The sequence below is a fragment of the Haematobia irritans genome, chromosome 2 (genome assembly GCF_050003625.1).
Source record: "Haematobia irritans isolate KBUSLIRL chromosome 2, ASM5000362v1, whole genome shotgun sequence".
NCBI lineage: Eukaryota > Metazoa > Arthropoda > Insecta > Diptera > Muscidae > Haematobia > Haematobia irritans.
This window is the reverse complement of record NC_134398.1, coordinates 148,139,742-148,152,335: the sequence shown is the minus strand read 5'-3', so window position 1 is coordinate 148,152,335 and position 12,594 is coordinate 148,139,742. Positions and strand designations below refer to the sequence as shown.

Here is a 12,594-nt window from a genome sequence, read left to right as displayed (position 1 = left end):
TAGTATAGCCCCCATAAGAACGATCTCCCGATTTAATTCCTTGGGTTTCTAGAAACCGTAGTGTTTATCCGATATGCCTGAAATTGTAAATATGAAATTGAAACCCTCAGAAATGTCACCAGCATTACTGAGGTGGGATAATCCACCGCTGAAAAACTTTTTGGAGTTCGGTCGTAGCAGGAAGCGTACCCACGACCTTGTGTATGCAAGGCGGGCATGCTAACCATTACCACGGTGGCTCCCCTTCCATTTGGTAAGACCTCCATATAGACCGATTTCACTTCTTGGAGGTATAGAAGGCGCACTAATCATGAAAATTGCTTGAAACTCAATGTAAAATTTGCAGATTTTACTTCTCGGGTGAAAATCTACAGATTTAAGATTTCAAATCAAGGCGTTATTTCATCATTTTCTTGCACACTTACAAGAGATATTAATGATTCCTCTAAAACCCAAACAAAAATGGTTCTTATAAATCCAGAATCTGATATAGGAGTGATAGGTAAAATCTTTAAATTTATCTTCGGGAAGTGTACTGGTTGAACCGCTCTGCTTGATCTGTCATCAAACCCCCATGAAATTTCAAAGGAAACCATAATATTTGATTCATGGCATGGTGGGTATTTAAGATTCGGCCCGGCCGAACTTACTGTTGTATATACTTGTTTACTTGTAGTCAAGATGCAAATAGACAAAAAGTCAATTTCAGAATTATTATAACCATGTGACCTTACCCTACGGGAAATTGGTGCAAACTGCCACTGACGGCCTATCACAGGACTGGTACAGTTTGAGGCAGTTTTTAAATAGTCATAATTTATTGATTTCCATAGTCGCTTGATATAAAAATCTTATTGGATCTACACATTTAGTGAAGTAGAATTACCAGAATAACTTATTGTTCAATATATTTCAAAAGTTTTTCATTTCTGGTGCGATTCGGATAACCACACTGAAACAGATTCCTAAGAGTTATACATAAGGTTGTGGGTTGAAACCCAGTTTCGATCGAACACCAAAACATTTTTCAGCGGTGGATTATTCCTCTCAGTAATGCTGGTGGCATTTTTGAGTGTTTCAAAGCATCTCTGAATGATTTCAGCGCAATGTGGAACGCCATTCGGACTCGGTTATAAAAAGTAGGTCCCTTGTCATTGATCTAATCATTGAATTGGACAGCACTTAGTGATAAGAGAAAAGTTCATCACTGTGCTATCACAATGGACTGAATAGTATGAGTGAGTCTGAAATATCGGGCTGCCACTATACCTAATATAACATTCCTGTAGAAAATGTTGTCAAAACTTAATTCGTGTAACAAATTATGTCAAATCCTATTACTAGAGAAAATTTTCCCAAAATTTTATTTCTATAGGAAATTTTGTCAAAGTTTTTTTTTTCTATAGAAATGTTGGCCAACATTTTATTTCTATAGAAATTTTGGTCACAATTTTATTTCTATAGAAATTTTGGTCAACATTTTATTTCTATAGGAAATATTGTCAAAATTTCCTTTCTATAGAAAATTTTGTCAAAATTTTATTTCCATAGAAAATGTTGTCAACATTTTATTTCCATAGAAAATTTTGTCAAAATTTTATTTCTATAGAAAATTTTGTCAAAATTTTATTTTTATAGAAAATTTTGTCAAAATTTTATTTCTATAGTAAATTTTGTCAAAATTTTATTTCTATTGAAACTTTTGTCAAAATTTTATTTCTATAGAAAATTTTGTCAAAATTTTATTTCTATAGAAAATTTTGTCAAAATTTTCTTTCTATAGGAAATATTGTCAAAATTTTATTTCCATAGAAAATGTTGTCAAAATTTTATTTCTATAGAAAATTTTGTCAAAATTTTATTTCTATAGAAAATTTTGTCAAAATTTTATTTCCATAGAAAATTTTGTCAAAATTTTATTTCTATAGAAAATTTTGTCAAAATTTTATTTTTATAGAAAATTTTGTCAACATTTTATTTTTATAGAAAATTTTGTCAAAATTTTATTTCTCTAGGAAGTTTTTTTGCGCTATATATACAATTATCAACAGAAATCGACTAATTTTTGCGTGATTGAGGATCGATTTATCTGGGGGCTATATATATAATTATAGACCGATATGGACGAGTTTGGGCATGGTTGTTAGCGGCCATATAATTTGCCTCCAAGAGGCTCCGGAGTTCAACTCTGGTGATCGGTTTATATGGGGCCTATATATAATTATGGACCAATTTGTGCATGGTTGTTACACCACGTACTGAATTTCAAGCGGATCGGATGAAATTTACTTCTCTAAAAGGCTTCGCAAGCCAAATATGGGGGTCGGTTTATAAGGGGGTTATACGTAAAAGTGGTCCGTTATGGTCCATTTGCAATACCATCCGACCTACATCAATAACCAACTACTTGTGCCAAGTTTCGGGTCAATAGATTATTTCGTTCGGAAGTTAGCATGATTTCAACAGACGGACGAACATGGCTAGATCAACTCAGAATTTCACCACGACTTATGTACCGGAATATGAATTTCACAAGAATATGTACTTTATTGGGGTCTTAGAGCAATATTTCGATGTGTTACAAACGGAATGAGTTAATATATAATAAGATAATAAACTCAAGAGAATTGAGAGAGTACCAAATAAGAGAATATCAAAATGCTGAGATATGGGTAACCAATTTGTGTGATTACTTTACTACGGTGTTTTCGAGAGACCAACACTCATACTAATAAACACAGACAGTCGTATTGGATATTGGTGGTTGATTTTTTTTATACCCACCACCATAGGATGGGGGGTATATTAACTTTAAGACCCCATAAAGTATATATATTCTGGGTCGTGGTGAAATTCTGAGTCGATCTGAGCATGTCCGTCCGTCCGTCCGTCCGTCCGTCCGTCTGTTGAAATCACGCTAACTTCAGAACGAAACAAGCTATCGACTTGAAACTTGGCACAAGTAGTTGTTATTGATGTAGGTCGGATGGTATTGCAAATGGGCCATATCGGTCCACTTTTACGTATAGCCCCCATATAAACGGACCCCAAAATTTGGCTTGCGAGGCCTCTAAGAGAAGCAAATTTCATCCGATCCGGCTGAAATTTGGTACATGGTGTTAGTATATAGTCTCTAACAACCATGCAAAAATTGGTCCACATCGGTCCATAATTATATATAGCCCCCATATAAACCGATCCCCCGATTTGGCTTGCGAGGCCCTTAAGAGAAGCAAATTTCATCCGATCCGGCTGAAATTTGGTACATGGTGTCAGTATATGGTCTCTAACAACCATGCAAAAATTGGTCCACATCGGTTCATAATTATATATAGCCCCCATATAAACCGATCCCCCGATTTGGCTTGCGAGGCCTCTAATAGAAGCAAATTTCATCCGATCCGGCTGAAATTTGGTACATGGTGTTAGTATATGGTCTCGAACAACCATGCAAAAATTGGTCCGCATCGGTCCATAATTATATATAGCCCCCATATAAACCGATCCCCCGATTTGGCTTGCGAGGCCTCTAAGAGAAACAAATTTCATCCGATATGGCTGAAATTTGGTACGTGATGTTAGTATATGGTCTCTAACAACCATGCAAAAATTGGTCCACATCGGCTCATAATTATATATAGCCCCCATATAAACCGATCACCAGATTTGACCTCCGGAACCTCTTGGAAGACCAAAATTCATCTGATTCAGTTGAAATTTGGTACGTGGTGTTAATATATGGCCTCAAACTCCCATGCAAAAATTGGTCGATATCGGTCCATAATTATATATAGGCCCCATATAAACCGATCCCCAGATTTAACCTCCAGAGCCCCTTGGAAGAGCAAAATACTTCCCATTCGGTTGAAATTTGGTACGTGATGTTAGTATATGGTATCCAACAACCATGCAGGAATAAGAAGTTTTAAGATACCACAACCCAAGTAATTCGATTGTGGATGACAGTCTTTCGTAGAAGTTTCTACGCAATCCACGGTGGTGGGTACATAAGATTCGGCCTGGCCGAACTTGCGGCTGTATATACTTGTTACCAATTGGTGTTTTAAGATTGCAAATATTGGTGTTTACTAAATACACTGGTCAGTTGCCGTAGATCGCAGCCGTTCTCTGGTGGAGGGTATAAAAAACTGAAAGTAAAATCCCCCCTGTTGTTGTTGTTGCAATTTGAAAATTTCAGAAAAAAGCATGTAAATTTGAAAACTGCCGAAGGAACGTAAGGTTGATGTAGACTATCAAACAGGTGGCTCCTCCATTTTATTCTCTTATTTGTTTCATAGATCCCATCATTCCATTCTCGGTTATTTCACATCGCCAAGACAAGGCCACAACAAAAAAAACATTAAACTACCACATGAGGTCAAAAAATTGATGATGCTATCAAATGGCCATATGTCTCAAAGCAGCTATTCTCAAGCTAAACCACAAAAAAAAACATATTTCCAAGTCTTTTTTTTTTTTGTTTTTACTTTCTCTACCACCATCTGTTGTACAAATGGGCTTAAGACCAAAAGAAAAGAAAAAAAAAACAGAAATAACAAAAGTGACTTATGGACAGGAGTAAAAGGGAAAATTGTTTTACAAGCGTTTTTTTTTTATTCGTAGTGGTAAATTGGGCAAAAAGGGAATGAGAATGACTTACCGCAATTTCGATTCATTTTCGAAATGTTTCATGAAACTCTCACTGGCTGTATGATGATCCACAATGGTCACGTTGCGACTTTGAAAGGAGTGTAACACGGCAATATTGACTTCAACCAAAGCCTTGTCCTTCCACAATGAGGTTGGTGTGCGGGTATCCAAATTCATTTTCAATGCCACAGTCTAGGGAAACAAAAACAAAATAGTATAACAAAAGTCCTTATGATTATGATGGAAATTCAAGGACAATTTGGAAAACAATTCATCATTTCTGGTGATGTTTGTTTGGCCCCCAAATGGGAGCAAAACAACGAATTGAATAAGGAAATTCATTAGGGGATGTTAACCAACTCTCTCTCTCCATTATTCTAAATATAATAGAGGGAAATGTAATATCCCACAAAGACTATTCATTCCCAAAGCATTTCCTTTTTTTTTGTTTTTCGATATTTTCAAATCATTTTTTCTGCTAGTTTTTCTCCCCCCCATTACTTACCTCCAATATATTTCGTCGATTTGTATCACACAAATTGCGACAGCCAATCTCAGTGGACATGTACCAACCACTGAATGCGGTCGCTGTGAATTGTATGCCACCAACATCAAATAGCATTCCGGATACCGCAGGCAATGCATACCAGCGCAAACCCATTTCACCAAACCATTCGAATCTGCGAAAAGAAGAAAAGAAAACCAACAATCAAGAGCAATTTGAAAATAATTTTTGCCAAAATATTTTAAAATTCAATTTTATGGTCATTGAATATTGCAATTCAATTTCGCGCTCTAAAAAATGTATCACATTTTTTTTTTATTTTGTTAGTATAGTGAGATTTTGAGATATTTGTTTTATTTTTTTATTTTTTTTTTAATTTTTACAAACAAAAAAATACTAAATTTTTGCTAGAAAATTCTTAACATCCTTCTTGTTTATAAATTATTTTTTATAAGGATACAAAATTTAATTTGAGTAAGGATGACAGGTTTGAAACCGTCAATCTTAATTTGGATATGTGCCATTGAAAGTTATCTCCCAAATTAATGATAAACAAGTAAAAAAGGAACACAGTTCATTCAAAGCACAGCTCATATAATTTTCACCATCGATATTAAAGTGTTCTGATATTAAAGTCTTCCTGTAGAAATCTTTAATTTCTCTGAAATTGGATAAACAACTAAAACAAGTATATACGGCCGTAAGTTCGGCCAGGCCGAATCATATGTATCCTCCACCATGGATTGCGTATAAACTTCTACTAAAGACTGTCATCCACAATCGAATTACTTGGGTTGCGGTAACATTTGCCGATGGCAAGATATCTTAAAAAATTCTTAACACAGTCTTCTAAATTGTAATATATTAATATATATTAAACAAAAAAGGCCGCTTAAATACGTATATAATTCAGTTCGACAAAATTTTCTATAGAAATAAAATGATGACATAATTTTCTATTGGAATAAAATTTTGACAAAATATTCTATAGAAATAAAATTGTGACAAAATTTTCTATAGAAATAACATTTTGACAAAATTTTCTATAGAAATAAAATTTTGACGAAATTTTCTACAGAAATAAAATTTTGACAAAATTTTCGATAGAAATAAAATTTTTGACAAAATTTTCTATAGAAATAAAATTTTGACAAAATTTTCTATAGAAATAAAATTTTGACAAAATTTTCTATAGAAATAAAATTTTGACAAAATTTTCTATAGAAATAAAATTTTGACAAAATTTTCTATAGAAATAAAATTTTGACAATATTTTCTATAGAAATAAAATTTTGACAACATTTTCTATAGAAATAAAATTTTGACAAAATTTTCTACAGAAATAAAATTTTGACAAAATTTTCTATAGAAATAAAATTTTGACAAAATTTTCTATAGAAATAAAATTTTGACAAAATTATCTACACACAAAAAAATATTTTTCTGATTCAATCACGAAATTAATTGATCCAATTAATTTTTTAATTGAAATGTCTTCAATCACAGAAATGATAGTATCAATTAAAAAATTAATTGACAGTCAATTAAAAAATTAATTGATCCAATTAAAAAATTAATTGATAATATTAATTTGTGTGATTGATTTTTATTTCAATTAAAAAATTTGTTGATTCAAATAAATTTTTAATTGTATATTTTTTAAAACTCAATTAAGATTTTAATTGGAAAAATTTTCGTGAAATTTTTTTCTGTGTATAGAAATAAAATTTTGACAAAATTATCTATAGAAATAAAATTTTGATAAAATTTTCTATAGAAATAAAATTTTGACAACTATTTCTACAGAAATAAAATTTTGACAAAATTTTCTATAGAAATAAAATTTTGACAAAATTTTCTATAGAAATAAAATTTTGACAAAATTTTCTATAGAATTAAAATTTTGATAAAATTGTCTATAGAAATAAAATGTTGAAAAATTTTCTATAGAAATAAAATTTTGACAAAATTATCTATAGAAATAAAATTTTGATAAAATTTTCTATAGAAATAAAATTTTGACAAAATTATCTATTGAAATAAAATTTTGACAAAATTTTCTACAGAAATAAAATTTTGACAAAACTTTCTATAGTAATAAAATTTTGACAAAATTTTCTATAGAAATAAAATTTTGACAATATTTTCTATAGAAATAAAAATTTGACAAAATTTTCTATAGAAATAAAATTTTGACAAAATTTTCTATAGAATTAAAATTTTGATAAAATTTTCTATAGAAATAAAATTTTGGTAGATTATTTTTGGCGATATGGACCAATTTTTGTGTGATTGGCCATCGGCTATATATAACTGTTAGTGGCCATATACTAGCGCAATGTACCAAATTTCAACCGAATCGGATGAATTTTGCTCCTCCAAGAGGTTCCGGAGGACAAATCTGGGGATCGATTTATATGGGGGCTATATATAATTATGAACCGATATGAAGCAATTTGTGCATGGTTGTTACAGACCATATACTAACACCACGGAGCCACCGTGGTGCAATGGTTAGGGAGCCACCGTGGTGCAATGGTTAGCATGCCCGCCTTGCATACACAAGGTCGTGGGTTCGATTCCTGCTACGACCGAACACCAAAAAGTTTTTCAGCGGTGGATTATCCCACCTCAGTAATGCTGGTGACATTTCTGAGGGTTTCAAAGCTTCTCTAAGTGGTTTCACTGGAATGTGGAACGCCGTTCGGACTCGGCTATAAAAAGGAGGTCCCTTGTCATTGAGCTTAACATGGAATCGGGCAGCACTCAGTGATAAGAGAGAAGTTCACCACTGTGGTATCACAATGGACTGAATAGTCTAAGTGAGCCTGATACATCGGGCTGCCACATAACCTAACCTAATCTAACACCACGTACCAAATTTCAACCGGATAGGATGCATTTTTCTCCTCCATGAGGCTCCGATAGACAAATCTGGGGGTCGGTTTATAAGGGGGCTATACGTAAAAGTGGTCCGATATGGCCCATTTGCAATACCATCTGACCTACGTCAATAGCAACTACTTATGGCAAGTTTCAAGTCGATAGCTTTTTTCCTTCGGAAGTTAGCGTGATTTCAACAGACGGACGGACGGACATGCTCAAATCGATTCAGAATTTCACCACGACCCAGAATATATATACAAACGGAATGACAAAGTTAATATACCCCCCATTTTATGGTGGAGGGTATAAAAACTTAGCCCCACTGCCTTATTAATGATCTGCCATAGTGTCCCATGTCCTAAGGTGTCTTAACACAATACTCAATTTTTCCTTCTCATACTACATCCGAGCAACAAAGCGTTTCTAACAAAGTAGTGAAAATGTTCTTTTTGGATCCGGAAGTGATGCAAAATTGGCGCATAAGCGATTTATTTAACATGGTGGTTGAGCTGGCGATTGATTTAACCAGTAGGAGAAAGGTTATCGGTTACAAGTCTCCTAAATTCCAGGGCACGAAATTGAGCCTCTCGAAATCAGCAAGGTACTTGGGAGTTCTTTTAGATTCCAAACTGAACTGGATGGAGAATACTGCCGATCGCATAAAGAGGGTCTATGCGGCATTATATTAGTGTCAGAAATTTGTCGGGCAAAGATGGGGAACGAGGCCTTCTCTTTTTGGTTGGCTTTATACCGCGGTTGTAAGACCTGTGGCCACATATGGTTCTTGTGTTTGGTGGACAATCGTGAGACACCAAAATCATATGTCGAGACTGCACTTATCTATATAACAGGCGCTATGGTGACCACAGCCACTGCTGGAGGTACTGATGGGAGTTATCCCACTCGATTTACACGTAAGAAAGACAGCAGAGTTAACACTTAAGAGTTTGGTCAGGCTGGAGAGGACTGCCTAGAGGCATACAGAAATTCTTGCGGGGCATTATAGAGAGACGGACCATATGGCCACGAAGCATGTTTATCATCACAAACCGGCACACATTATACCAAGTATAGAGAAGTGGAAAAACAGGAGGATACCCTTCGGAACCCCGAACTTGTATACGGACGGATCAAAGATGGAAGAAGGAACGGGCAACGGAATCCATTGCAGTGAACTGGCAATAAGGGAGTCTTACACGCTGGATAGTGATTGCAGTATTTTTCAGGCTCAGATTTCTGCGATCACAAAGGCTGCTGAGTCGCTGTTAATGAGGCCGTTATTCAGAATCGATATCAGCTTCTTCATCGACAGTCAAGCAGCTATAAAAGCATTGTGCAGTGCTGACATAAGGTCTAAGGTCGATAGCAGAGAGGAATTGAGGCCATTGATTGGCATCATAACAGGACATAACACACTTGGGAAACAAATGGTAAGAAAAGGCCTTAAAGATGATGATATCTGTAAATGGTACCTAGAACCGGAATTTACGGAATACTCGTAACACTTCCTGTGCCAGTGTTCAGCATTATCCTTTAGAAGAAACAAAATACTGGGCTCCTTTTTTTTCTTTCAGGCTCTCACTGTTCTGCGGGAGTGGAGCTTAAGGAACATAGGTTAGTTAGGTTAGGTTAGGTGGCAACCCGGTTTATAAACACGCCAATTATGACCAGATCGTTGATAAATATATATGGCAGCTATATCTAAATCAATAAAGAAAGTTTCTAAACAATTGCTTTTGGACACTACGAGTATAGTTTCCTTTTGCATACCTAGTAAAAATTTCAAGAGAAATATCCTTGAAAAAATCTATATTTCTAACTCCTTTCATATTTTTGTGGTCTATACAAAATTGTATTGTGGCTAAACACCCTAGGCATGTGTGAGAAACTAATCAAGAACTAAATAAATATTTGAAAAAAACGAATACTGTTTCAAACAACAATCTAACTAAACCTGTTCATAACTTGTAATTTTTTGGTTAAACAATTTGAAAATGGTAAACGAACTAATCTCTTTGGCAAATAAAGTTATTATGAATTTAAATTGGAATTTCAATTTAGCAACACAACTAGTGCAAGCACACCTACTTTCATAGAAGGCAACAACACCACTTGTATGTCTCAATAGAGCATTTTTTTTATATAGGCAGGACGACCTTAGCACATCCATGGATTAGAAACAGAGGGAGCAGAAAGTAAAAACTCTTGAAAGAGTAGCATTTCTAATTTAATCGGAATTCTTTTAATATACCTGTATATGGATACATGAAGAAAAAACCGAAACTGATACAGATGGTAAGGAAGATGGAAGGAAGAACAGTGTGGGAATATGTAGTATTTATGGGTCATTACATTGCTACTGAGTTAATCTGGAAACCTTCATGTTTAGATGCTTAGAAATTAGAAATTAGAAGATTTTAATTTTAGTAAAATTTTATTTGTTTAGAAAATTTGGTCAAAATTTTATTTCTATAAAAAATGTTGTCCAAAATTTATTTCTGTAGAAAATTTAGAAATTCTATAGAAAAGTTTGACAAAATTTTATTTTTATAGAAAATTTTGTCAAAACTTTATTTCTATAGACAATTTTTTCAAAATTTTATTTCTATAGAAATTTTTTTGAAAATTTTATTTCTATAGAAAATTTTAATTCTACAGAACATTTTGTCCAAATTTTATGTCTATAGAAAATTTTATCAATTTTTTTTCTATAGAAAATTTTGTCAAAATTTTATTTGTATAGAAAATTTTGTTAAAATTTTATTTCTATAGAAAATTTTGTCAACATTTTAATTCTATAGAAAATTTTGTCAAAATGTTATTTCTGTAGAAAATTCTGTCAAAAATTTTATTTCTATAGAAAGGTTTTGAAAAATTTTATTTCTATACAAACAACATTTTTGCAAAAATTTTTTTCTATAGTAAATTTTGTCAAAATTTTATCAAAATTTTATTTCTATAGAAAATTTTTGCAAAATTTTATTTCAATACAAAATTTTTGTAAAATTTTATTTTTATAGAAAATTTTTGTAAAATTTTATTTTTATAGAAAATTTTTGCAAAATTTTATTTCAATACAACATTTTTGCAAAATTTTATTTCTATAGAAAATTTTGTCAAAATTTTATTTCTATAGAAAAAATTTTTCAAAATTGTATTTCTATAGAAAATTTTGTCAAAATTTTATTTCTGTAGAAAATTTTGTAAAAATTTTATTTCTATAGAAAATTTTTTCAACATTTTATTTCTATAGAAAATCTTGTCAAAATTTCATTTGTATAGAAAATTTTATCAAAATTCTATTTCTATAGAAAATTTTGTAAAAATTTGATTTCTATAGAAAATTTTGTCAAAATTTTATTTCTAAAGAAAATTTTGTCAAAATTGTATTTCAATAGAAAATTTTGTCAAAATTTTATTTCTATAGAAAATTTTGTCAAAATTTTATTTCTATAGAAAAATTTGTCAAAATTTTATTTCTATAGAAGATTTTGTCTAAATTTTATTTTTATAGAAAATTTTGTCAAAATTTTATTTGTGTTGTAAATTTTGTCAAGATTTTATTTGTATAGAAAATTTTGTCAAAATTTTATTTCTATAGAAAATTTTGTCAAAATTTTTCTATGAAAATCTTGTCAAAATTTTATTTCTATAGAAAATTTAGTCAAAATTTTATTTCTACAGAAAATTTTTGCAAAATTGTATTTCTATACAAAATTTTTGCAAAATTTTATTTCTATATAAACAAAATTTTTATAAATTTTTTTTCTTTAGTAAATTTTGTCAAAATTTCATTTCTATAGAAAAAAATTTATTTCTATAGAAAATTTTGTCAAAATTGTATTTCTATAGTAAATTTTGTCAAAATTTTATTTCTATAGAAAATTTTGTCAAAATTTTATTTGTATAGAAAATTTTGTGAAGATTTTATTTCAATAGCAAATTTTATCAAAATCTATAGAAAATTTTAGTACCTCCTAGTTGAAAATCTAATAAACCACCAAGAATTCATCCAAATAATAGACGAAAAACTGTAAAGACACCAGAAATGATCCGAAAATTGGATGAAAGATTTGATTGAAACCCACGTCTCAGTGGTAGAAAACTGGTTCGTGGTGCAAATCAGATTCACATAGTATGAGCTTGAAGCCATTGAAGTTTCTAAAACTGCAAGAGCTCACCATGAGTAAAAAAACAATTCGACTGAAACGATCCCAGGAGTAACTTCGCTTGCACGAAAGTGACCTCTTAACGAATTTAGTTTTCTCTTCTGATTCTAAAATTCCGATATTTCTTGATTTTGAATAGTAAAATGTGGGCCGACGGTCGCTCCCCGATCGCATTCATCGACCGTAGGGTGAAACTAATTGTAGGGGAACTCGCCTAAGGACAGTATTGAAGTTCTGGACAGACAAACATTTCTTCTGCACACCACAAACATTCCTCAGCCCCATCGTACTCAGCACGCGTCAATCAAGAATGGTTTAAGGGGATTCCTCGCTTCATTCCTACCGTCCAATGGTTACTAAAATCTCTGGATCTGGGGTCGTTGC

At 32.1% G+C, this 12,594-nt stretch overlaps 1 protein-coding gene across 1 annotated transcript in view; it reads right to left on the bottom strand.

Annotated features, from left to right (window-relative positions):
- Nos (Nitric oxide synthase) overlaps nucleotides 1-12,594 on the bottom strand; it is a 441,191-nt gene that overhangs the window by 194,836 nt on the left and 233,761 nt on the right. Inside the window, exons 8-9 of the mRNA XM_075296574.1 lie at nucleotides 5,156-5,330; nucleotides 4,661-4,842 (exon numbers count right to left, since the gene is read on the bottom strand). Of these exons, the coding sequence (XP_075152689.1) occupies nucleotides 4,661-4,842; nucleotides 5,156-5,330 (357 nt within the window). The remainder of the gene's footprint in view (nucleotides 1-4,660; nucleotides 4,843-5,155; nucleotides 5,331-12,594) is intronic.